Source organism: Merops nubicus, unplaced genomic scaffold (assembly GCF_000691845.1).
Source record: "Merops nubicus isolate BGI_N331 unplaced genomic scaffold, ASM69184v1 scaffold4478, whole genome shotgun sequence".
Classification (NCBI taxonomy): Eukaryota; Metazoa; Chordata; class Aves; order Coraciiformes; family Meropidae; genus Merops; species Merops nubicus.
Window position 1 is genome coordinate 104,720 of NW_008623646.1, and position 25,544 is coordinate 130,263.

The window sequence follows — 25,544 nt, forward strand, 5'->3', positions numbered from 1 at the left end:
AAGGGAGGGCAGAGGTGTTGCCATCTATGTAAAGAAATGGATTGCGTGTGAAGAGCTGTCTCTGAGGAATAGCCACAAGTAGGTTGAAAGTTTATAAGTAAGAATTAAACTCTGAGGCATCAAAGGGTACCTTGTTGTTGGTATCTACTACAGGCTGCCGCTGATCAAGAGGAGCCTATAGACAAAGTCTTCTTACTCCAGCTACAGGAGACATCACACACACAGGCTCTCATCCTGTTAGGGGACTTCAACCACCCAGCATCTACTGGAAAAGTAGCATGGTGAGTTGTAAGCAGTCTAGGAGACTCCTGGAATGCATTGAGAATAAATTCTTAAGCCAAGTAATAGGCAGCCCTGCAAGAGGGGCACAATACTGGACTTGATGGTCACCAATACAGGTGAGCTAATTGGTGACATCAAGATTGGAGGCAGCCTGGAAAAGAAAAGGCTCCAGGGAGACCTTATTTGGAGACTTTCAATACTTAAAGGGGGCCTATAAGAAAGATGGGGTCAATCTTTTAGAGGGCCTGTTGTGACAGCATAAGGAGTAACACTTTTAAACTGATAAAGAGTAGATTTAGATTAGATATAAGGATGACAAATTTTTTTATGCTGAGGGTGGTGAACCACTGGAACAGGCTACTCAGAGAGATGATAGATGCCCCATACCTGGAAACATTTGTCAGGCTGAACTGGGCTCTGAGCAACCTCACCTAGTTGAAGATGTTCCTGTTAGTGCAGGGGTGATAGACTAGATAATTTTTAAATGAACCTTCCAACCCAAAGAATTCTATGATTATATAATGCACCATACTTGGTTGACTTGCCATCCAGAGGGAACTTAACAGGCTAGATAAATGGGCACCTCATGCAATTCAACAGGGGAAAGTGCAAAGTCCTGAACTTGGTGAAGAACAACCTCAGGCACCAGAATATGCTAGCAGACAATTAGCTGGAAAACAGCCTGGCAAAAACAGACCTGGATCCTGATGGACACCAGCTTGAACATGAGCCAGCAACACACCCTTGTGGCTAACTAGGTCAAAAGTATTCTGGGCTGCATTAAACAAAGTATTGCCAACAGGTTGAGAGAGGTGATCCTTTCCGTTTACTTAGCATTGGTGAGGCATCATCTGGAGTCTTGTGTCCAGTTCTGAGCCCCTCAGTGCAAGAGATGTATGGATATGCTGAAGAAAGTCTAGCAAAAGGCCATGGAGATGATGAGTCTAAAGCATCTCTCCTATGAGAAAAGGCTGAGACAGCTGAGGATGTTCAGCCTTGAGAAAAGTTAAAGGCAGAACTAATCAATATGTATAAATTTCTAAAGGGAAGGTGAAAAGAGGACAGAGCCAGGTACTTTTCAGTGGTTCTCAGTGACAGGACAAGAGGAAATGGGCACAAATTGATACAAAAGAGGTGTCATGTGGACATCAGGAAACACTGTTGCAGGGAGGCTGACCGAGCATCAGCACAGTTTGCCCAAAGAGGTTGTGAAGTCTCCATCCTTGGAGATATGCGAAAGCCATCAGGACATGGTCCTGGGCAACTGGTTTTAGGGGGGCCTGCTTGAAACAAGGAATTGGGCAAGATGACCTCCAGAGGTCCTTTCCAACCTTAACCATTGCTTGACTCTGTGATTCCACATATAAGTATCAGATCTTGCAGAGTAGCTTTCATTTTTGTCTTCTTGATCACTTGTGTTAGGAAGATGTCAATGCTCTCCAGGAATCTCATAGATTGTTTGTGCCCTCCTGTGTTGTCCTTCCAAATTAAAGTGTGGTTGAAGTTCCTGACAAAGACCAGAGTATGTGAACTTGAGGCTCCTTACAGTTATTTAAAGGCCTCATCTACTTCCTGATCAGGAAGTCCATAGCACATACCCACTACAACAGCAGCCATATTACTCTGCCCCAGAAATTCTCCACAGACCCATCCCAAGGCAGAACTCCATGCAATCCTGCTGCTTTCTCACAAAAAGTGCAACATACCCCTCTGTCACCTAGCCTGTCCTCATGGTGCTTATCTAGCAGCTTCCAGCAAGGAGGTAAAGAGTTAATAAGGTACAGAATAACTGCAGTTGCATCCTTGAATCTAAGAAGGGGGGAGGGGGGGGAGTGGTGATGCCTTTTAAAAATTTGTCAGTATAAATTATAATCAATATATAATGGCTGACACTGTGGCTTAAAGAGTTGTTCACTGATTAATGCCATAATTTCAAATTGACCAATCAATTTAAAATGTAGTTATGGCAGGGACAGTGTAAAGCAAGTCTCATTTTTTTTTTCTATAAAAGAACGCAAGGGAGCTCCAGGCAATCATTTGCTAAATTTTGCCAGTCATTTCCCAATGGAAAGTTTCTTCCACAGCTTTAACCTGTAAGAGGAAGAAATGTGTGTCACGTAGCAGAAATTGTTCTGACTCTACAGATCCAAGAAACCAAACCTTAGCACAGAATGCAAGGGTGGGTCCATGGAGATGACAATCTCCTTTCTAGCCACTGAGGTCTAAAGGAAGGTGCTAACCTGACATGCCAGACACGCAGCAGTGGCCTGGATGGTTGCACTTGCACCTATTCTCTTGAGCTGTCAGAAAGCCAATGAAGTTCTGTAAAGCACCGTTGATTTGGTATGGGGTAATGATGACTTGACATAGTAGCACTCACTGTAAGCACTTTCTGCTTCCTCCCTTGAAATATAAAATTTAGCTTATATTTGGAGGTGCCTTACATTCATGCCAGTGCAGTGTCCTCATATAAACTATCTTCATGGCACTCAGCACTAGTGAAATAGTCTCTTCAAACTAATTTGAAGGCAGCTTTTTGTCTTTAGTAAATAAACGTAACCAATGGAGAAAGAAATAAACTGTAAATAAAGTTAGGAAACACCTACAAAACAGGTATTGTTTTTCTATTTTCCTGATAGGTTAAAAGATGAAACTCTGCCTGACTAGCACCATTCCTTTTTAGTTGTATCACAGAAAGAGTTGACGCTGAGGATTTGTGTTTGCATTTGCTACAGTAAGAGAAAGAGAGATCCTTCTGGCAGCACTTCCTTTTGGGAAGATACTTCTAACCAGTGTGCCTGCCAGAGAGATGCCAAGTGCTCCTGTGTTAGTGAAATCTCCCACTGTCCTTCACTCCTGGGTATTCGATGATCCCATATGGCCTCATTTAAGGTTTTGTTTGAGTGATGAGGATTCACTTGAGGGACATGCTAATATGGTCCTGAACCACAGCTGTAAAACTGATTGGATGTATGTCATATAATTGAAGACCTCTGTTTATTTGCAAAAAGGTAACTTATTTTTTTGCTGAGGAATTATCATCCTGTGTTTTCTTTGTGCAGTTAACAATAATGGTCAGTGTAGCTCCACATGTCGTAACCAAGGTGTTTGCTGAAATAAGAAGAAATGTGCCATGAGAGGGCTGGAAAACATGCCTTATGAAGATCAGCTGAGGGAACTGGAACTGTTTAGTTTGGAGAAGAGGAGACTGAGAGGAGACTTTATTGCTCTCTACAACTACCTAAAAGAAGGTTGTGGTGAGGCTTCTGTTGGTCTCTTCTCCCAGATTACTGATGATAGGATGAGAGGAAATGGCCTCAAGTTACATCAGGGAAGGTTTCAATTGGATATTAGGAAGAATTTCTTCACTGAGAGAGTGGTTAGGCACTGGAAGGGGCTGCCCAGGGAGGTGGTAGAGTCATCATCCCTGGAGGTGTTCAAAAAATGAGTATATGTAGCACTTAAGGCTATGATTTAGTGGTTAGGGAAATTCTGGGATGAATGTTGGACTTGATGGTCCTGGACATCCTTTCCAACCATACTGATTCTATGAGTCTATGATCAGTGAGATTCAGTCTGCTTAGGATTGTGTGACATACGTCCCTAAATATGCAAGATTTGAGCACTCTAAACTTTCTGTGCTTCCCTTGGCACTTTGGTGAAGTAGATACACATACACTTGAATGTGGATTGCAAGTTTTCATGGAGGCTTTGACAGATCTAGACACTTTTTCCCCATACAAACCTTAAAATACACTACAGCTTCCATACATACTGAGATGATGAAAACCAAGGTAATGTGTAATTTATGATAGCTCTATCAGGGCTAAGGGTTTTGGAATTTAATAGGTGGAACATAGGTAAAATTCAGATGCTAGGATTAGATACTAACTAGGAAAAACTGAGACAGATTTGATCTCATCTTCATAAGTACTGTCAGGAAGTAGTGATTGATAAATGGTAGGAATGGAAAATGAAAAGCTTACTTCTGTGTCTGTATTATTTATTCAATAGCTTCATTTACTTTACAGAATCTGACTGTATTTTTATGTCCACGACTGTGTAGAGTTTTTTTTTACGTATGTTAACAGCTCTTCAATAAATCTCAGTTTTATTATTTTTACAGCACTGTAAAACAGAACAGAGAAACTTTTAATGGACAGTAGGCTCACAAACATTACCAATGCATGTTCTTCCATCTTCTGCCAGCTTGTAAGAATCAGTATGGAGACATTTGTAGCTGCCTTTAGTGTTAATGCATTTAGCAGAAGGAGAGCATGGTGGATTAATTTTATTTTCACATTCATTGATGTCTGCAAAATGAATACATATTCATTAACAATCATTACCAATTACAGACAGGGATTACTACATTCCTATACACACCCTTTACAAATACTCATAAATGAAAGGTATTATACACTTTCAGTGACACATAGATACTGCCAAAAATCCTCACTGATACTGTTTAAAGCACAAAGCTGAGTGAGTGTTTCTTTTTTTTTTTTTTATTTTATTTTATTTTGTTTTGTGTTGGTTTGTTTTTTTTCCATTGGAAAATGTACATAAACTTATTGTTCTTGCGGCTATTCAAGACCTTTCACTCCCACATTCTGATTATGTGATGAAATGGGAGGCAGTGTGGAGTGCAGGAAAGGAAGTACTCAATGAGAGAAAGAATGGAATCTTTTCCATATTTCTGCATCTTTCTTTTTTCTGTGTAATATTTCCTGGGAGAACTGGATTCAGTTGCATAAATATAGGTGTCCAGCACTGGCTTAGGTAGTTTCCCACACTCCTGTATAGTATTTGCTATTTCCTGTATAGTATTTGCTATTTTCAGTGTCTTCTCATTTTGACTATATTCCTTTCCTTCCCTTCCCTACCACAATGTTGGATCTGCTACTTCAGGATAAGTAGCTCTGTTTGATCAGTATTAAAAATTGGCCCTGTAGGAATGATTTACTGACTTAGTTTGGCATTGTCAATACAAAGGGGTAGCTGTGTCCAAAGCCAGCAGCTGAAATGGTAAAAAGACTAATCATGTAAGGAATAATCTTAAACTTCAGAACCCTTAAAAAACACTAACTCTCATAAAACCTTTCTGAAGCAGGAAAATAATCTGTTGTTCAGGAAGAAGACTCCTGAATAAGTATTACTCCCTTCAAGACTACATTTTGGGTTAACTCCCACTATGTCATTATCTAGGAAGGAAAACCTGCACAGGCTTTGCCTGCGCTGTAATTCAAAGGCACCGTTTCAGTATTTGTAGACCCACAGTCATGCTATGTGTTAATTTGCTCTCTGTTCCATCACTAAATAGTGCATGTCAGACCTTACCAGCCTGTCCTACTACTCAAAGAGAGCAGTACTTTATTAAGGTAAACAGAGTTATCTATAAGAGTAAGATGACACTTAATATGAAGAAAGGTAGCATAGTCTAGCACTGAATGACTTCCTGAATCAGTAGAAATCATTTCTGTCAAATCCAAAGTTAGTAAGCAGGAATTAACAGCTCTCAGATTCCTATGCTTTTGCCAGCAGGCCACTCCATCTTTTCCAGAGCAGCATAGAAATTTGAAACCATCTGCAGAAATGCTAAGCTCTATCCTCCTCATTCTATGGCTTGACTTATTCCTAATTTGCTGCTGAACATTTAGAAGAATGGAGACACATTGCACAGTCATGCATAGAACAAAGTGCTTTCTACTGTAAAACTCAAGTAGCATCTGCATAAGTGGGTTTTGATGGCTTTCTTTTAATAAAGGCATTTCTTATTTAATATATTCAGCAGCATGTTTTCCTATAGTGGATATAGAGTCTTTTATTTACATCACCCAACATATTAAAAGAAACTAGGACAAGGAATGATTCATCTATATAACTTATTTATTCACTTTGCTGCTAGAACATTGATCTATTGAAAAGATTTTATTATAATTCATTTAACAGCTTTATTTCTTTATATGGTATTTATGTGGGTGGATTTCAGTGGATAAATAGGACTTGGATAAGGAAAAGAGCTGCAAATTTAATTTTGACTTTTTCCATACCAGGTATACAATTAGAATGAATAGCTTTCTATTCTACTGTCATATAAATACTGATACACAGATTTTATTGTGGATCAGCTGCAGCACTTGCATTCAAATGAATTTATCACCATCCATAATATATTCCTAAATATAGTCTTTTCAGTTTTCATTTTCTGTCATGTTCTTATAAAGCTAAGCAGTCTGAGCTTGTATATGTGTATATAAATATATATATATACACCAACGAAAACACATAGATTTGAAATGTGAACACAGATAATTCTTCCTTCATAGCTGTGAAGAGTGAAGGTCTTGTAATGAAATATTTGCCACATTCTATTTCTTCCTATCCTATTCTAGTCAACAGTAAAAATGAGGCAAGAGAAAAAGAGAAGACAAAAGAGCAATTAAAATAACAAAAAACGTTCTCCCCTGAAATAAAAGTGTGTGAAATGTCAAAAGACAATATCTTTTTACCGATTTTTTCACCTGCTCTACTTTTGTACTTGCAGATGTAATTCACTTCTAGCAGATCTTTTCACAGTTATTTGAGGGAGGAAGGTTGGAACAAAAGTGGTAATTAATTTGGTTAATTTTACTTATTCACTTAAGAATATTTTTTTCTTTGTCTTTGTGCTTCACTTAATAATCATGGCACATGAATGACTGGTGCTGAGCCCATTGTGTATCTAGAGCATCCATTGAAACAATACTGGGAAAATGACAGCTGCTTGTCTTGCTGTTATTTTGAATGTAGGAGGAAGCAATATATAACCCTGATTTGCTATTTTTTTCCTACAGGTTCTTAATAGACAATTTTTGTTTAATTAGGTAATTTTTAGTGACATTTTCCTCTCATCAACTTGATTGCTGAATCAGGATGTATGGAGATTGAGATAGCAATCCTGGAGCATGAGGAGTTTCACATTATTATGTTATTGTACCTATAAACCTAGAAGGCTACCTACAAAGGACCATAAGACAGTTTTGATGAGCTGTGCTTGATGTTAGCTCTTAGAAATTTCAGAAACAAGAAAAAACAGCTACCTATACAAATGGGAGCCTCAAAATTCCATCCTTTACTTGTGCAGGTTAATTGCTCTTCTCCTTGTAACTGAAATCCATATTGACATGAATAAGTGACTGTAGTTTTTCCAAATTCTGAACAGTATACAAAATCACCATTTTCCACACTCTTTGGTGCTCCACATATTTCCTCTATAAATAAAAAGACTATATTAGATGCTTTAAATCAATTACTATTTAACCTTAAACAACGGACATTATTGTTCACTATCATCCTTTAACTTTGTAAATTAACTGTGGTGAAAATACATGTTTTAAGGTGATCAAGAATTTGTTTATTTCTGGACAAGGATTTATATGGAATACCTCAGGTATGACTCACATTCCTTGTCAAATTACCATTAATTTCTAACAGGGCATTCTGCAGAGTTCTTTGTTAGTATTTTCTATCTAAGAACTTATGCCCCAACTGACATAATGTCTGGGTATTTTACAAGCCATTCATGTTATCAGAGTGCAGCTGGCAAACACTATCTTTTTTTGCAGAGGAAGTTAAGAAAGAGAAGAACCTAGATCCCATTTCTAAGTGCTAAAACTAAAGATCTGCATCAGACCGGTAGCTCAAGACCTGCAACAACCAAGGTGAGTGCTCTAACTGCTGGTTACTCCCCCCACCTGTCAGCCAAGATTAGGAATTACCAGATTACCTTCCTGATAGAATTCTTGCCAAGCTTCTAAATTCATCCCAGGTATATTGTCACAATGCTTAAAATCCTCTGGAAACTTTCCAAGTTGAAAGGCATCTGCTGGCACTTCAGAAATCCCTGTATTGTCACAAATCACGCGGGATAATGAGTGTTTTTTGAGTTCATGCTTTTGAGCTTCTGTGAAGACATTGTCATTTTCCCACCAAAATCTGGAAAGATTGATAGAAACATTTTTAAAAGATCAAATACAAAGAGCTGATTATTCTTACTTTCATAGTAGCCTATGTAAAACACCAAGAAAACTAATTACAGCAAAACCCAGGTGCATACAACAATAATAGAAGCAAACACCATGATCTGCAGATTTACAGGCTGATGTGAGTCTGGTGTACTGGTCAGTTCAGATGATGTGTCTGAGTTAAAACTATTAATTATTCCCATTTGCAGAACTGCTTTTCATTAATGATACAGGGCCACCAAGAAAATTTACAAACCTGAGAGAAAAACCTGGAACTATTTTTTTTTTTTTTTTGCTCTGGATACTTAATCTTGTGCACAGCAGCATTCATTTTGCACTCATAAATTGTCTTAAACATAAATTACAGGTAAATTACAGGAATAGATACAATAGATTTCCCCATACTATAGCTTTTGAATTCTGTTTGCCATTACTGAGTGGTTGCTATGAAAACAGGTATTGCTGGATGCTCCTTTGTTTAATGCGGAATTCTTAATTTGCTAATAAAGCTGTAAATGTGCAGATTAATTTTAGCAGAAAATCATAAGACAGTAATTGTGCTTTTAATCATACAAAAAGGTATGTTAAGAGGACTGGCTAGAACAGAGATGAGCTGCTTTTTCCATTTTGTCAGATCAGGAGTGCAGTGCCACAGCAGAAAATCAATTTGCACTGCAAAGGTGTGCATTGTATATGTTAAATGATTTGTATTACATACAATATATATGTGTGCATATACACAACCATGTGCTTAAAGATAAAAAGAAATGGAAAGAAAATACTGGGGGAAAAAAAACCAAAAAAACAAAAAAACCCCACATTTTGTACATAAAGATGTCATGAATAGAAAAAAAAAATATTTTTTTGAGAGCTTGATAGCACATCTGCATTATTACATTAAACAGTGTTAAGCACTGATAAACTGCTAAGATAGTTCCCTCTGGTACTCAATTTAATTAGGATTTCCCCAAATTCTGGGCAGGATTGTTGGTAACATGTCCTAGGACCATTAGCACTGTACAAAATGATTTCAGGTTTAACAGAGTGGAAAGTGTCTTTATTTGTGGGCGCATTGTTACCTACAGCAGGACAATTTGGGGAAAAACCTGACCCACTGTGCCCGTATTGGAGAAGGAGACGATCTACAAAACCAGGGATGGAGTGAATGTCTCACACCTCAGCAACACTGTGACAAGAAGTGCAGGAAAAATGGAGAGGCTGGAGAGAGAAAAAAGAAAAAAAAGCCTTCTTCCCAGCCCTCACCTGCATGGTCCTCAAGGTTCTCAGAGCATGCTGAAACCTCACTGACCATTCCAAGGTCCCATCTCATAATCAAAGCCATCAAATACTTTGCTCTATTGGGTCTCCTACACCTGTCATTTCCCCTTTCATGTGCATTAAACCTCATTCTACTTCCATCACAAAATCCAGTTTTGTCTACACTGCTGAGCAGCCTTGAGAAGATATTTATTTTTTTAACCTACCCAGCAGATAGGTGTTTATCCAAACAAAGGTTGCTCCAATTGATCTGTATCGAGAGACCAAAATTTTACAGGTAAATTTTACAGGGTTAGAGTAAAAAAAAAAAAGAAAGAAAAGAAAGAAAAAAAAAATTTTAAAAAATTAAAAATAAAAATAAAAATAAAAAAAGTTGCATGACTTCCCGTGGAAAGAATGATAAAATCTGCTTTAGACTTTTTGCCTGACTATTGTAAACCCTGAAATTACAAAAAGATTCAGTACTCTGGGTAGAAAAGGAAAAAGAAACAATTTGTTCCAGGTGATTTGGCTGAAGACTGCCTCAGTTCAGTACATTGGAAAAAGGAATCCTTTCATGTTCTGTCAGATTACTAACAAAAGATTTTAAAGCTACCAGAATGCAGTTCAGTCAAAAATTCCACTTAGTCATGATTTCTGAGCATAAATGAGTATGTTAGAAGAGATATTTTGAAACCTCTACATAATGACATGCACTTACAGTATCTAGTAAGCACATAGTGTTACTGGTGCAGATATAGATAATACCCAATAGTCTATTTGACAAGGCACTGCAATGGATGTTAGACTTTTCTATTTTTATACTTACTATGTGACAACTATAACATGGTACATATCTCCACCTTCTCTTAGACAGTTCCTTTAGTATTAATGACAGAATACCATTTCACATTTAAGTTAGCTGACACAAGCTTTGTAGCAGAAACTTGGGGAATTCTTTTGTTGCTGGAACTCTTTTTCTCAATTTGGAGGTAACATTAAATTATGCTTAAGTTTAATTAATGCTAGTAGTATCATAAGACACTGAATAATAAGGAGTATTGTAAGGCACTGAATAATGGAAACAAGGCTGGAAGGACCTTGATAGATTATCCCTCCCCAGAGAGGGTCAGCTATTCCTGTACAGTTCAGAAGACTTTCAATCATGTTTTTAACACAGCTGAGTGGAATGTTTGCTGCCTATATGGTTTATGGTAATAAGATACCACCTTTATGATTAACATCGCTCTTTCCTGTGAGCTAATTAATTAACATTTTTTAAAGTTCAGATTTAAATTCTGCCTTGGATGCTTATTTACATAATGGTTTCTTTCCACAACAGTGACTTATGAGAGGAGCTTAAAGGTGAGCGTAAGGACCAGACGTACTTAAAACACCACTGCTAGCATGGTGTGAGCGGTTTGAAATTAGTGTTCTCATGAGGTTCAAATTTACTGCCATAAGTACTTGATGGAAATGAAAAAAAAAAATTGTTTTTATAATTGCTTCAGGAGCAGAAGCAAGATATAAACTGCATCTTGCACCCCTTTGTGACATGAAGCTGCATTTCTCCTACGTTCCTTGTGTAGAGGGCTGTACTGACACAAGATCCTGGTGGCAGTTGTGCAGGGTTTGGTGGGTCATAGAATCATAGAATCACCATGGTGGGAAACGACTTCCAGGATCATCAAGTCCAACCTTCCTCCTAATTTCCCTAACCACTAGACTATAGCCTCAAGTGCCACATCTACTCAATTTTTTAACATCTCCAGGGATGATGACTCCACCACCTCCCTGGGCAGCCCATTCCAGTGCCTAACCACTCTCTCAGTGAAGAAATTCTTCCTAATATCTAATCAAAATCTTCTCTGGAGCACCTTAAGGCCATTTCCTCTTGTCCTGTCATCAATAATTTGGGAGAAGTGACCAACAAACACCAGCTTCACTATAAACTCCTTTTAGGTAGTTGAGTAGAGTCCGCCTGTCTAGGCCATAAACCACAAGCTTCTCTAGCAGAATGCTGTGGGAAATGGTACCAAGTGCCTTGCTGAAGACAGGTAGATAACATCCACCACTTTTCGCTCATCCACTAGATGGGTCACGTGACCATAGAAGGAGATCAGGTCATGAAGGGACATCCTGTGCTGTGTCTGATGAGGCAATTCTGGGAGCACTCTGCAATCCTAGTTCAGATAAGACCAGATATGTGGTGTTTTTATTAACCCTTCTAGCAAGCTTAAATTATATCTCTTTGCCTGTTCCTTCTGCCTTTGCTGTGGTTACCATGGAAAATGTTGAGGTTCTTCTGGTTCCTGAGTCCAGTGCAGCCCTCAGGGAGCAGATAGCTGAAGAGTGCACAGTATTACAACCACCCACACCACAGTTAGCTGCCCCTGCCACTGTTAACTGCTGGTGGCATCATACATCTCCACCAAGAGTGCAAAGCTGGTCATCTCAGTACCACAGAAACAATCTCCATGGTATCTGGAATTGAGATTATATACAGACCAAAAAGAATAAACAAAAGTTCACCCAAAAAACCCTGAAGGAGCTAAGATAAAAACATGGAAGTGGCAGGGAATAATTAGTTTAAAGCTTATATAAAAGTGTCACTTTGTCTTATGTTATGGGAAATACCCTCACATATCTGTAACATCTCCATTGCTTCTGCTTTTTCACACAAAGGATTCAACAGCCTGAATAAACTCACCGGTCACCATCCCGCAGTGCTTTCATTTGCTTTCCAATTAGACACGCAAACAGGGGACCAGTTCTAGCACCTGGAAGAAAGTCTTCTACTAGGCCACCCAGCCAAACATCAATATTGCTAGGATTATGGTACAATTCCATTATTTTTTTAGTGATATTGTCATTGGTTATTACTGTATTCAGGTCAGTGTGAGTTTCCAGTTTTGGTAAGCCACAGAATTCTCGCCAGTCATTATAACCTGTAAATATTATGTTAAAAGAAAGATTAGACTTGACTGTTAAGCATGATATATAAAGTTAAGAAATTTGTAAGCACTGGATTCTGACAACCTTAATCATAGTTGTAGACAGTTATGTCTAAAAATAGGCCTATTATTATTGGCTAAACTGATCAGTGAAATGACAGCAGGATCTGAAACTACAGGATATGCAATTGTTATATCATTTTAATAAAGGAAAATAAAGATTTAAAACAATTCTCCTGTATTTAAGCAATGAAAATATAATAGGTAATAGGAGCATGCACTGCATCTTGAGATTTCCACAGTAGCACTATAGGAGTTAGATGACAAGTGGGTAAGAAGTAATCTGGATGAAGTTAGTAACTACAGCACTTTGCTAAGGAGAGTGTCCTAGGGCACACATCTCTGGAAAATGGCTTTTTTTACCATTCCTTTGCAACATTGCAATTAAAGTCCTCCACCTCCCAACAAAACTTCAACTTCTGGTCTTGGAGATCAAAGCTCCATTTCTACCCTTGGATAGCTGATAGACTTAAACTCCAAGCCAGAGGATTATTTATTTAACAGAATATTTTAATTTCAAATGTGGCAGAATATTTTGTTTCCATCAAAGTTAAAAATATTAACAACTTACATTTTAAAAAATACTTTAGTTGCTTTTCTCATTATCAAAGCTATTATTGAAAAGCTACAATTATGTCCCAAATATAAGTGGTTATATTTAAGTTACTAGTTTGTATTAAGTTACTAGTTAAGTGGAAGAAAAGTCAAGAAAAATCAATAGACCTGGGAGTCCATGATCACGGCCACGCTGTAAATTTAATGATGCTAAATCAAGTGAACCATTATTGGACAACACAAACAGTTTTTCTGTTAACTCCTCATTCAGCAGTTGATCTTGTACCTGCAGTTTTGCTGAATGTGCTAGAAGACCCCTCAGTAAAGGATCCAAACCTCCTTTAAACACAAAAATAACATAAATTACAGCATATATGTACATATTTATAACTTTCTTAAGAAATGTGAATGCATGTATGTTTCTGTGATTTTTAAACACTGGCCATATAGGTTTTACATTCAAACCCATGCAAAAATCTCCTTTAGGTTGAAACAGAATTAACAGTGTTATGAAAAGGCTATATCTTCTTCTTCAGGTGTAAGAAAATGTTCAACCTGATAATACATTCATCTACAAAAAAAAAGATATGAAATATCTTTGTCATCAATCAACAGTTTATTGTCAATCTACCATTCTTATTTAATCTGGAGAATGCCATTTTTTTCTGATCCAGATACGTGTTTAACTGAGAATAATCATTCCAGTTCATGTCGGTGTTCTGGAAACCTTTCAACAATTCAAATCAGTGATGTAATTAAATAAATAGCCCTATTCCTAACTCAAGAAAAGTAACTGAAAAAAAGCTACAACACTCTGAAAAAAAACCCCAACCAAACAGTTTAAATAAAACTATACCTTCTTTAATGAGCCTCCAAGGACTAAAGAAAACTTCATGCAGATGAAGATTTGGGAGTCCTGGGTCATCTAAATACTGTATATTCAATCGCCTTACTATTGGTTGGATTGTTGCATGACCAAAACGAAAAGCAGCTGTTGAAAATACATTAGAAACTGTAGGATTCATTGTAGGATCATAACCTGTATAAAGGCCAATATACAGATTAAAAGCATCTGGACCAATGATTTTGGGAATGTAATCTCTTAAAGTAATAATCTGAAAGAAAAGAAAAAGAAACATTTATCATTCAACATTTTTACACACAAATAGTAATGACTCCCAGGTCCTAAATGCCTTTTTCTTCACTGATTTATGCTCAAGCATCCAACATGACTAAGATTACCATTAGCTGCTAATTAACATGGGTCTTATTTTTGCAGTAAGGAGATGAATGATGGGAGAGAATCAGTGGCACTGCTTAGTACAGTGCAACAGTCAGGCCTCTGTTAGCTGCTACCATAAATGCTGGACCAAAGCCTCTTGAGCAGAGATTACCAGTGTAGCTCTCTTGCAAACCACAGGAGTAATCCAGCTCACAGGAGGTGTGCTGAGATCTAAAACACTAGAATGCAATGGTGTAAATTATAATGCCCTTATAAATGGCAATGAAAGCATGAATTACTATAAAATCTTTCAAGAATGGTTGTTGATACGAATAGATTCTATTTTCAGACATATATTTGTGGCACAAATCCTCTTTACTAAATAATTTAAATGACCAGGCTTTAAAATACTGGTGCCCAGAATCCCTTGGTAGACATTTTACGCTAAACTTAAGGTAATTTATGGACTCCTACAAAACAGACCTTGAAAATGAAAATGCTGATAAACACCTTCTGTCAAATGCTTTTATAATGCAATAGTATTACAGTTCCCTGAAAAAAGCATATGAGTAATCATGACATAAAGAAAAAAGGGAGAAACAGTCTAATCTACTGAATAAAATGAAAGTGTATTCTAGGCTAAAAATTATGCTGAACTCAATAAAGCATAATGAGATGAATATGATGTATAAAATACCTTATAGATTCAATATTGTGTGTAGTAATATATACAGACAAATGTACTTCAAGACTGATATAGTGCATATTGAAAAGCTAGTTGGCATAAAATGACCTTATTAAAAATTAATCTCTTTATTTTAGGCATGCACAGACAAGGAAACTCTTCAGAATCTGTTCACTTTTCTCAGAAGTAACAATTTCCTTATGTTTTCAGGTTAGGTCACACAGTGAACAAAATATTTGAAAGACAATAGGTTAGAATTCCTTTTACATCTCCTTTAATACAGCATACAAATAAAATAAAAATAATTGCTAGAAATTGATATTAACACTGTAATTTGAGAAGTTAACCTTTTGCTACATTCACAAAGATTTTACAAGAAAACTGTTTTTTTCTAATTTCAGCTTTAGAGTTAGCTTTTACAAACAAAGACTTTAAACAGAACTAGGTTAGCCATGGACACAAACATCCTGATACGACTGTAAATTTTTGGTTCATTGTAAATGAAATCCCAAGCTAAGCTGCCCATAAAGGCCAGATTTCCTGAAGGGAAGAGCAGTTCAGATTTTTCATTTGTTCCAGAGGCAAGATCTTAATTTCTTGTTTCCTTGGTGGGGAAAGAGGGGTTGCCATTTCACAAAACAAGAATTAAAATGTTAAGGGTAAAACGTGGTCTTATGCCTGCCTTGAGCTAGGACAAGCATCTGTTTGATGGAAACTTCCAATGGCTAAATGAGGCTCCATCAAGTAGAGGCAATTTTTAGACAATACACACTAAGAAGCTGTTACTAATACAGCAGAAGATGATACTACCAGAAAAAAAAAAAAAGTAGAGTCTGACATAGAATTGGATCTAAAGTAGCACCCAGTATTTGTGTAGTCTCTGAATGTACCTTGCCTGAATTTGTTTGCCTGAAGTCAGAGGAGAGGCTCACTCCAAGGTTTGATAACTGATACATATATAAGTTTTAAGAAAGGAGTAAATAGCTGATAAACATAAAAAATATTTTTGTTAAAATTATTTTGCATGCACTCCCTGCTGTGAGAGAATGATTTGAAAGTTTTATTTCCTTTCATATTTGGCGTAAAAAAGCATAATATTTTCTTTCAGTAGTGTTCCTTCAACAATTGAGATTCTTGTGTGGAAACACAGGAAGGTGCTTGTCTAAAAATACGTCAATAAAATCAGAGCCAGGAAGGGACTATACGGAAAAGAAATTGCAAAGAAGCAGAAGGAGCTGCGGCACCATTTATTGCTTTGAGTTTATCTGTGAATAATAAATTAACTTTCATGTGTTTGCAGCAGCCTGAGGGATTTGTGTGGATATGATGAGGTGGAACCTGCAAGGTACTGGGTGGTCTCAACTCCTTGTGATATTTATGAGATTAGTGATAATCCAAGCTCCTCTTAGGATACATTCAGCACCTCATAACATCAAATCAAGCTCTACAGAACCCTCATAAGGAAATTAATTTTAATCAATAAAGTCATTATTTCTACTATATCATGGCAGTCATTGCTTCAATGGTATAATTCAGTGATAAGTGATGACAAACGGGCACTACTTTTTACATAGAAGTCCATAGCCTCAATGTTTAAGTGACTTTAGTAGTCTATATGACCAGTTAGCAACAGAGCAATTAAGAATATTTAAATGTTATTCATTTAGTCATATAGGAGAACATAAAATTCTTAGCAATTCAACAATTCGTAAGGCCTTGTAGTGATAGGATGAGAGGTAATGGCTTTAAACTGGAAGAGGGCAGACTGAGATTAGATGTAAGGAAGCTCTTCAGTCTGAGGGTGGTGAGACACTGGAACAGGTTGGCCAGGGATGTTGTGGTTGCTCCATCACTGGGGGGTTCAAGACTAGGTTGGATGGGCCTTTGAGCAACCTGGTCTAGTGAGAGGTGTCCCCGCCTATAGCAAAAGGATTGAAGCTTGATGATCTTTAAGGTCTCTTCCAATCCAAACCATTCTATGATTCCATGATTTGGTAAGCATCCAAACAGAAACAGAATCTGAATGATTACAAGACTGTCAGAAAAGGCTTTGTACAGATTTTACATCCTATCATGAATGAAAAATGCACTGTTTATAGAAAAGTAACTGAATACTGATCTGCAAAGACAGTAATAATCCACTTAAACAGGCTGTTAGCATGAAAGGCAACATCCCTTTCACTCAGAAGCCAGAATTACAATGGAGGTTCCCAAGTGTCATTATGAAGTCAGCAAGCAATTTGTCTGGGTTTGCCTCCAGGCTGGGCCACCTCCAGCTGAAGTCAGTCATACATTAGATATTTGGAAACAGGTTACATAATTTCAGATTATTTTTTACTTTTTTTTTTTTTTTGTCTATGTTAAAAGTTATTTCAAATTAGGTGCAAATGATACAGAAATTCATATTACTTCTAACAAAGTTCAGTAGGCTTCCATTGCTAAAACCCCTCCAGTATTTTCCAAAGTAAGCGTGAATGGGACACAATGGATGTAAAAGACAAATTTAAAAAAAAGTGGAAGAGAGAATATAAAAATAGGTGAACTATCACAAGAATAAGATCAAACGTGTAACTTGTCTTTGCCACTGGCCAGAGGTAATTGCAAAGGAACAGTATCTTACTGAGATAATGAAGAGCCAATTAAATGAAGGTCCTGCACTAGAGAAAGATTGCAGAAATACTAGAGAACAACCAAACATAGCAATGATGTTTAATTCTTTAAAGTGCTATGCATAGTTAGTTCTTACTGTAAATATTAAGGATTTACAGATGATATTGAAGTCCAAAACTTTTATATAAAGGTTGATTTTAAGAAAGTTTAATTTTTAATAAAAATAAACACATTATTACAATTCTGTTAATAGTCTGAACTATACTCTATAAATATGAGTTATGACAGTGTGCAACACTTCTATAATATCTATTCTTTGTCTATTTATCCTTTATATATTCATAGAGTTTAAGCCCTGAGAGGAGTTCTCTAACCATCTAATGTCACAAACAATTTTCATCCAAGTTAGCATGTTGAACTCAATAAGTGTAGTTAAGTCCACGTATGTCAGCCTCAGAGGACACCCACTTCCAACCCGCGTCTTGGATCATGGAAGAGAAGTAGGGATGCAAGATGCTCAGAGAACACAATCAGATGTAGAAGGAAGTGAAAAAAAAAAAAAAAAAATATATATATATGCACATACTGAAAACTAAAGGTGGTTGTCAGCTACAATTGGGATCAACTGGCAGTTATACCATTAATTCAGAGATGGTTCTCTGATACTGTAATAAATCAAAGAGAATTTGATTCAGATTGATCTGCAAAACTTCTTTTTCACTCTGACTAGTGGAACATCATCTGGCGTTCACAGTCCAAATGGCACATCGAGAGGAACAGCCTCTGGAAGGAAAAGCCCATGTGCCTGCAACTTCATCCTGCAAAATCCTTTGTGTGTATGAAATAGTCATGTTAAGACTTTAACAGCTGCATAATTTAGCTTTTTTTTTTCATATTTTGTCTACACTTTTTGTTTAAAAGAAAACAAATTTAAACTATTTTCTTTCAAATATCTTAAAAGGAGGAATCCTAGTTCTCCTTAGCCTGTTTTCTAAAGTTAAAACAGGAATACGCAAAGCAGGCTGATAGTTTCATTTCAGTTAGTAAATGACAAGGAAAAAAAGTCTTTCTGTGCAAAACACTAGGTAAATCAGAGAATCCATTTTTACCACTGCATACTGCAGTGTTAATACTTTAGAGTTAAGCACCTGCCATGCCTGTGAAGTATAAGGAGAGAGCTAACCACTGTTGTGGCTTATATAAACTATGACTTATCATTGAAACATGTCTACAATGTAACCAAAAAAATCTGTTTTGTCTATGATATCAACAGAGTATTGTTATGTTTGGTAGCTTTGTCAATTTTCTATTATTAAACAATTGTCACTGAAGATATTTATGGTGCCAAAAAATATCCATGAGGAAAAGTATGGTCTAGAGAGAGATTTTTTTCATTCTCCTTTGTATAGAAAGAAGGGAAGGCTTTTTGTTCAATTCTCTATAATTACACACCCACAGGCAAAAATTATACTTGAAAGCATTTGTTTTAAAAAGAGAGAATTTTAGAAATGTGTAGCAACTGAAATAAAATTTTAGAGTGGAAATCTCAAGGTAACTTCAACTAGAGCTGTCATTAGTGTGCTGGTTAGCATACCACATTAATAGAGATACTCCAATTATTTCTCTTGAATGAATGTCTCTAAATCAGACGGATATAACTCACACACATTTCTAATAGGCCATTGGCAAATCTCATTAGTCTGTGATACTAGCAGAGATAATGAGTAGCCCAGATTCATGCAGTGTATTGCTGTGTACAAAGTGTTTTCTTTCAGGTCATAGTATTAGTGGGTGTAAAACAAAAGTGTATGAGTGCATAGAGGCTTACTTTCAGATTTGCACTTTTCTTCTGACAAGTATTCACAACCATCTAACTTGTCAATGCCATTAATTTGATGCAAAGAGCACATTTAAAGCAGCGTAGTTGACAGAGTTAATGTAAACAAAAAAATATATATTTTCAAAAGTGCCAGGCTTTTGAAAAGGACTGATTAAATACAATTAAATAAAGTACCTCATTTTTCTGCGATTATCTGACTTTAAGTGCAAATAACAATATGCCAGAGAAGCCAGGCAGTTTCTTAAAGGAAACATTCTGCATATTCTGCTGATTAAAAAATTTTGCAGAAGAAAGGAAAAGTGTTGTATCAGAAATGTTCTTCCCTGTTTCTCCAATTTATCTTCAAAAAAGTCAACTTACTGGACTAAAATTATCTGTTTGTAAGAATCAGACTTCACAGGAATGTCCCCCAGCCTTCAGTTTAATCTAGTCCTGATGTTGCTCATCCAATATTATGGATTATAGCAGACAGACTGAATCACTTCATCTTAGGTTGTGTGATTGAAGGTGAATCCACAAACTCAAATGCTTTTGTGAGGCTTGGAGGAACAACATCAGGTGGCACAACCTGAGTAACCAAAACACTGAAAAGGTACTCACAAAATTGTACTTTCCCTAGGGCCAGAAAAGTAGAAATAGGTGGCAAAGAAAAGGTAAAATGTGCTCAAAAGCCATTCACAGAAACATGTTTGAAGTTGCACAATCAATCAACTATGTTCTAAGACATTCACTGCAACATGTAGATAAGCAAATAAGCAGCCAACCTGATGCAGAGCACCGACAATTTTTCGTGCTTCTTGGTAGACTGTCTCGGCGCTCCAGTGGCTGTTGATGTTTTTGAGGGCTCGGGCCAGGCGGTTGTGCTCTCTCAGCCACAGGGTGTGCATAGCTGCCAGAGATGTCACCTCGCTGGACCGGCTGTCCCCAGCCATAAAGCATTCAATCCTCTCACCTTCACTTGCATTCAAGTCCTGTGCACAAGGTGATGGGATCTGGTCTGTAAAAGGCAAGTATTCCCTGTGGTTATCATGATATTTAATGTTTACTCTAAGAAGGCCTTCTTTGCTTGTTAAATTCCTCAGTTTGTTTTCAACAGCAGGGGTACTGCCATAGACAGTAGAAGCATCGAGGAAAGAAGTTAAGCCATTGATCTGTTGTCTTGGAGTTAGTGCTGATAGATTTCCAAACAGAATACCATGATCACCCGTGCCACATGCAGGGGATGAGCGGTAGAAGGGTAGGCAATCCATCCCTGTACTTAATGTATCATTGGTGGTCACCTGCATGAAAAAAAATGTGTTTTCTGAGTTGAAGGTATCAGCTCTGGATGTTGAATTAAGACTTATGTAAAGATTTCCCTCTTCCTTCTCAGTTTTCAGCCATTAAGATCTCATCTACTGGAGTGACATATTCTAAATCTGTAAAGATTGTTTTCCTTTAGGTTTAAAAAAAAAAGATTATTTAACCTTTTTTTAAGCAAAGACAGAAAGAAACCCCAAAACCTTTATTCTGTCATAAGACCAAGCTGTTGATGAAACCCCTTTTGCATAGATCTACACCTAAATTAGTCTGGCATCACAATAGAAATTCACCATGAAATGATGTGAAAAAAAGATGTGAACATCTGGTCAAATTATGTTCCACTGAACATCAAGTGAAACAGTAGGTTTACACATGTACATAAAAATGTAATGAAGAGTTTCAATGTCTGCAGCAACATGTTCTAAAATCTTTGTTTTGTTAGCTAATTTTAATCCACTTTCCTAACTAAAAAAAGGCATATGTAATTATTCATTCTGCTTTCTGCCAGCCCCCACAAACCTTTCCCCACATTATTTTATGATACCTGTCTTACAAGTATTTAATTCTGACTGTCTTTATAAAAAGTAAAGGCTGAACATCACCTTTGACAAATAAAGTGCTTCCCAGTCCTTAATCCTACACATGGCCAAGAGACTGAGGTCAAATGGTGATACAGCATTTTGTGTGGATGCTGGGTAGTCAGCATTCATATAGTCTAAACCAACCTGTTACACAGCCAGCTACTCCAAATATAGTTAAAGGGCATGGGAGAAATGTGGGAATTATCAAATTGGATCCTCGGTATAGGTAAGAGTCTTAGGGGATAATACAGCCCTAAACCAGAAAGCTAGTTGTTTTGCCACAGGAGAGCATCAAAGAGGGTGTGTGAATAACTTAACAGATGTGAGGAGGGCAACAGAGTTCTTGGAGGAGAACAGAAAGAAAGAGGGAGAAAGGTTTTATTTCCATTGTAGGATATGTAAAAGCCAAGCTCAAAATATAAATTCTATGTCAAAGAACAGAGTTCATCACTAAAACAAAAGCTACCAGGTTTCAAAATAACTAAAATCTATCTTGGTTGTCTTTGTTGTGGATTTATGAACTTTGTTTCTGTGAGAAACACATTATTTCCAAATTCTAACAGTGCTGCATTGCACGGCAGCAACTAGACGTAACAGCGTGGCAGTTCCAAGAGTTTAAAAAAGAATAATGTCAATTAAAAATGTTATTAAAATCATGGAGTCTGAGTTTCAGGGAATATAATGCAGGGGTTGTCTTATCAATTGATTGGCATGAAATAGGAACAGATAACACTTACTAAAGCTGCTGAAATATCTCAGAACAAAAAAAAAAATCTTCAGGTATTTGAATAATGTCTGTTTTGTACAGACATTTAAGCTGACCCTTTTTATTTGTATTCTATCTCTTTGCTTTTCATTTTTTAAAACTCTTTGGCAGCAGACAGTGAATACTGCTGGTGTTATATAAAATATTTTAATTTCTTCTTCACACTTCTAATAACACAAAGATCAGCCTGTGAGGATAAAATAGCATTACATTTGGGATGAAAATAACAGAGCAACTTTGGAAAGGAATTGATACCAATGAAACATTTTAGCTAAGAAAAAGTTTTATTTGGTTTTCAAGTTTTGTTTATTAAAGAAATTCTACCAGTATTTCTATACTGATTAGGATTTAGCAAATCAAAGCAGGTTATTTTTTGAAGGAAATATGTAATTTCTTTTTCTTTTTTTCACTTATAGCTGAAATCAGTAATTTTTCTGCCTCAACTTTTGTATTTAGTATTTGTTTCTATTATTAAGTCTTTTGCTATTAGTGTGGCTTCTTTTGCCCTTCAGCTGGTGATGTAAGGAAGAAGCTCATCTCATACTAGAAACAGCTGAACTTGGCAGCCACAGCTTTTTATGTGTATGAGTGCCTCCTGCTTCTCGTTATCAGGAAAGCCTGAAAGAATTCAGGTATCCCTGGGAAAAAAATGTATGAGCCACATTTAAGTTGTTAAACAGTGAGGCTCACAACAAAACCTATCAACAGTGAATGAAGTTCATATTGAATAATCTTTAGTTAACTGCCTCTGCAATTCCAGTTCGAAACGTTCTGTGCCCCAGTGGAGAAAAACAGCAGTAATGAACATTCAGGGGCTGGCAGAGCTGCATAATGCAGTCCTTTCTCTTTTCACAGGGTAAGTAGTGTGCAGCCAGCTGCTGAATGTGCAGAGGAGATTCCTTATGTTATTAAATGACATAAAAAACATAATCTGAGGAAAACAACACCCTCCTCTGATGAAATGGGTACAGAATCATGCTTTTCCCCAAAACTAATGAAGAACATCTGTATAATTGTTTCTCTGCCTTGCATAATTCTAGAGGAAAAAATCTTCACAACAAAATCTCCTTTGGCAACAACAGTTTTCCTAGTATACCTACATTTTTAAACTGTCATCTATACATGGTCAAACCTGTTTGTGGTGAAATTTTACGTGTAGGAAAATGAAAGGCACTAATTGTTTCATTGTACTACAATGTCTAAACTGTTCTTTCAGTTAAAGAAAAGTCTCTCTTATTGTGAATTTGTTCTGTGGGAAATGACCTTCTAAAGGGATTTTTTTCTGTAGAGCTAAAGGAGAACCTAGTTTATGGTCTATGAAAGCTTGCTCATATGGAAAACATGAATGTTTATTTGTAGACATGAAACTCAGAGAAGAGGCAGTGACTGTCTGTCGGTGAGATGCTAGCTCTGAAACACAGAAGTAAAAAGCAGGAGCTCATTTTAATGGTGGTTCATCACACACAGTCTGATCCATTTGTAGCAGAGAGAGTAATCTGCCACGTTACACATCATCTTTTGCAAAACATTTCACTTTTCTGTGGGTCTGTCTCTTTTCCACCATTTTGTATCTGAACTGTCTGAAAGATTTGTAGGATTGTATCTTACTATGTGTATGCACTGTGTCTAACTGTCTAATTTATTGTCAGCAGTGTAATTAATACTGAATAAAGTCAGTAGCTCTCCTCTGAAAGTCTTTCTAATGCCTCATTATGTCTCAGCCCTAACCTGAAATGATTATCTGAGAAATGACAAGTTATGTCCACAACCCTGTGCCATGTGTCAGACTGCTGTAAAAGAAGTATAACTAAAGCTAGTGATCTCTTTTCTTTTTTCTTTTCTTTTCTTTTCTCTTTTCTTTTCTTTTCTTGTCTTTTCTTTTCTTTTCTTGTCTTTTCTTTTCTTTTCTTGTCTTTTCTTTTCTTTTCTTGTCTTTTCTTTTCTTTTCTTGTCTTTTCTTTTCTTTTCTTGTCTTTTCTTTTCTTTTCTTGTCTTTTCTTTTCTTTTCTTGTCTTTTCTTTTCTTTTCTTTTCTTTTCTTTTTTCTTCCCTTCCCTTCCCTTTCCTTTTTTCACTTTATAGGATTCTGAACGGATACAGAAGGAGAATTCTCAGGCTCTGCCAGAAGCTACAGGCTTGGTCTGAGAATCACTGCGTGAAATTGTATAGCCTTTATTATGAAAATATCCAGAATAGAAAATCATAATGGTTCCTGCTCACCTATGAATCATTTACCTACACTTTTTATTAATATTAATGCACTACTGTAGCTTTCAATCCTTCATTGAACTGCACTGACTCAGAACATTTCCAGACAGCTTCCTTAACCTGCACAATTAGGAGCTTCCTCTCCCTGGTGCAACCCCCAGAGAGGGGGTGCAGCCATAAGCACCGTTGTCCTTTTCCTTGGGTGGATTCTCCCCTGGGTGCTACTGTTCTAGGAACACAGCAAAATTACAAACAGCAGCTTCTGTGTTTACACTGTTGGATAATATGCTATTGATTTCACTGTCTTTACAAGCCAGCCACCATTTCTTCATACACAAAATGAACTTATAAAACTAGCTGTGGCAGTTTTCTAAATATATAATAGGTGGAGATTAGTTTTAATTAAGATTTCAGGAAGAAGATCCTTTCTAGAAGGTAAGAGCATTTTGTTTCACTGTTCAAAAAAATAGTTCCTCTGGTCCGACTAGTAACAGATTGTTTTTAGTACAGTGTGTATTCTTTGCCTTTGACAAAAACATTTACAAAATATGAGACATATAATAAAAGCAAAAAAAATTAAATCTTCATATCTCTCCCTCTAAGCTGTGAATAACATAATAATAACAAATTTGAGCTAAAAAGTTCATGGGACTGTGATCATGTGTTGAATCCAAAAGCTGAGGAGCTTACCGAAGACTTCCAGGGTTGTGCCTGGATTTCTGTGTACGTCCCACCACCATGGCTCTTCTGAGTATCAAGCCCTAACTCCCAAAGGCAGTATGTCCATGGGTATGCCTTGACCTCGTTCCCCTGCTAGGCTACACTGCAACTCCTTAGGTTACACCTCGTGCTAGATTTAGTACCTGTGCACATAACTTACCTTCCTTGAAACATTCTCTGTGATGATCTCTTCACAGGTCCAAGACAGAAACTTGCAATATGTTCCTTCTTTAGAGCACTAAATGATGCATTTGTGGGTTTATGCTATGGCGCTTCTTCTTTCTCTCTGCAGTGTAATGCCACTATTACATGAATGATATTAGTCTTGGAGTCCTTTTTGGAAGCACTGCTAGTCAGGGAATGGACTTCTGCCTTAACCTCTCCTGATAAGACTCTGAGAATGGGAATGTTTCTAAGGCTATTGCTTAACAGCATAAGAAGCATAAATAATTTCTTGCCCCAGATGGAAATTTGAGACATAGTATACTAGAGATTTT

General features: G+C 36.9%; 1 protein-coding gene across 1 annotated transcript in view; it reads right to left on the bottom strand.

Moving 5' to 3' along the window:
* Positions 1–4,463: 4,463 nt before the first annotated feature.
* TPO (thyroid peroxidase) overlaps positions 4,464–25,544 on the bottom strand; it is a gene marked incomplete at its 3' end in the record, with an annotated part of 43,834 nt that continues 22,753 nt past the window's right edge. Inside the window, exons 8-14 of the mRNA XM_008945143.1 lie at positions 20,236–20,751; positions 13,971–14,229; positions 13,283–13,453; positions 12,256–12,493; positions 8,051–8,259; positions 7,365–7,535; positions 4,464–4,595 (exon numbers count right to left, since the gene is read on the bottom strand). Of these exons, the coding sequence (XP_008943391.1) occupies positions 4,464–4,595; positions 7,365–7,535; positions 8,051–8,259; positions 12,256–12,493; positions 13,283–13,453; positions 13,971–14,229; positions 20,236–20,751 (1,696 nt within the window). The remainder of the gene's footprint in view (positions 4,596–7,364; positions 7,536–8,050; positions 8,260–12,255; positions 12,494–13,282; positions 13,454–13,970; positions 14,230–20,235; positions 20,752–25,544) is intronic.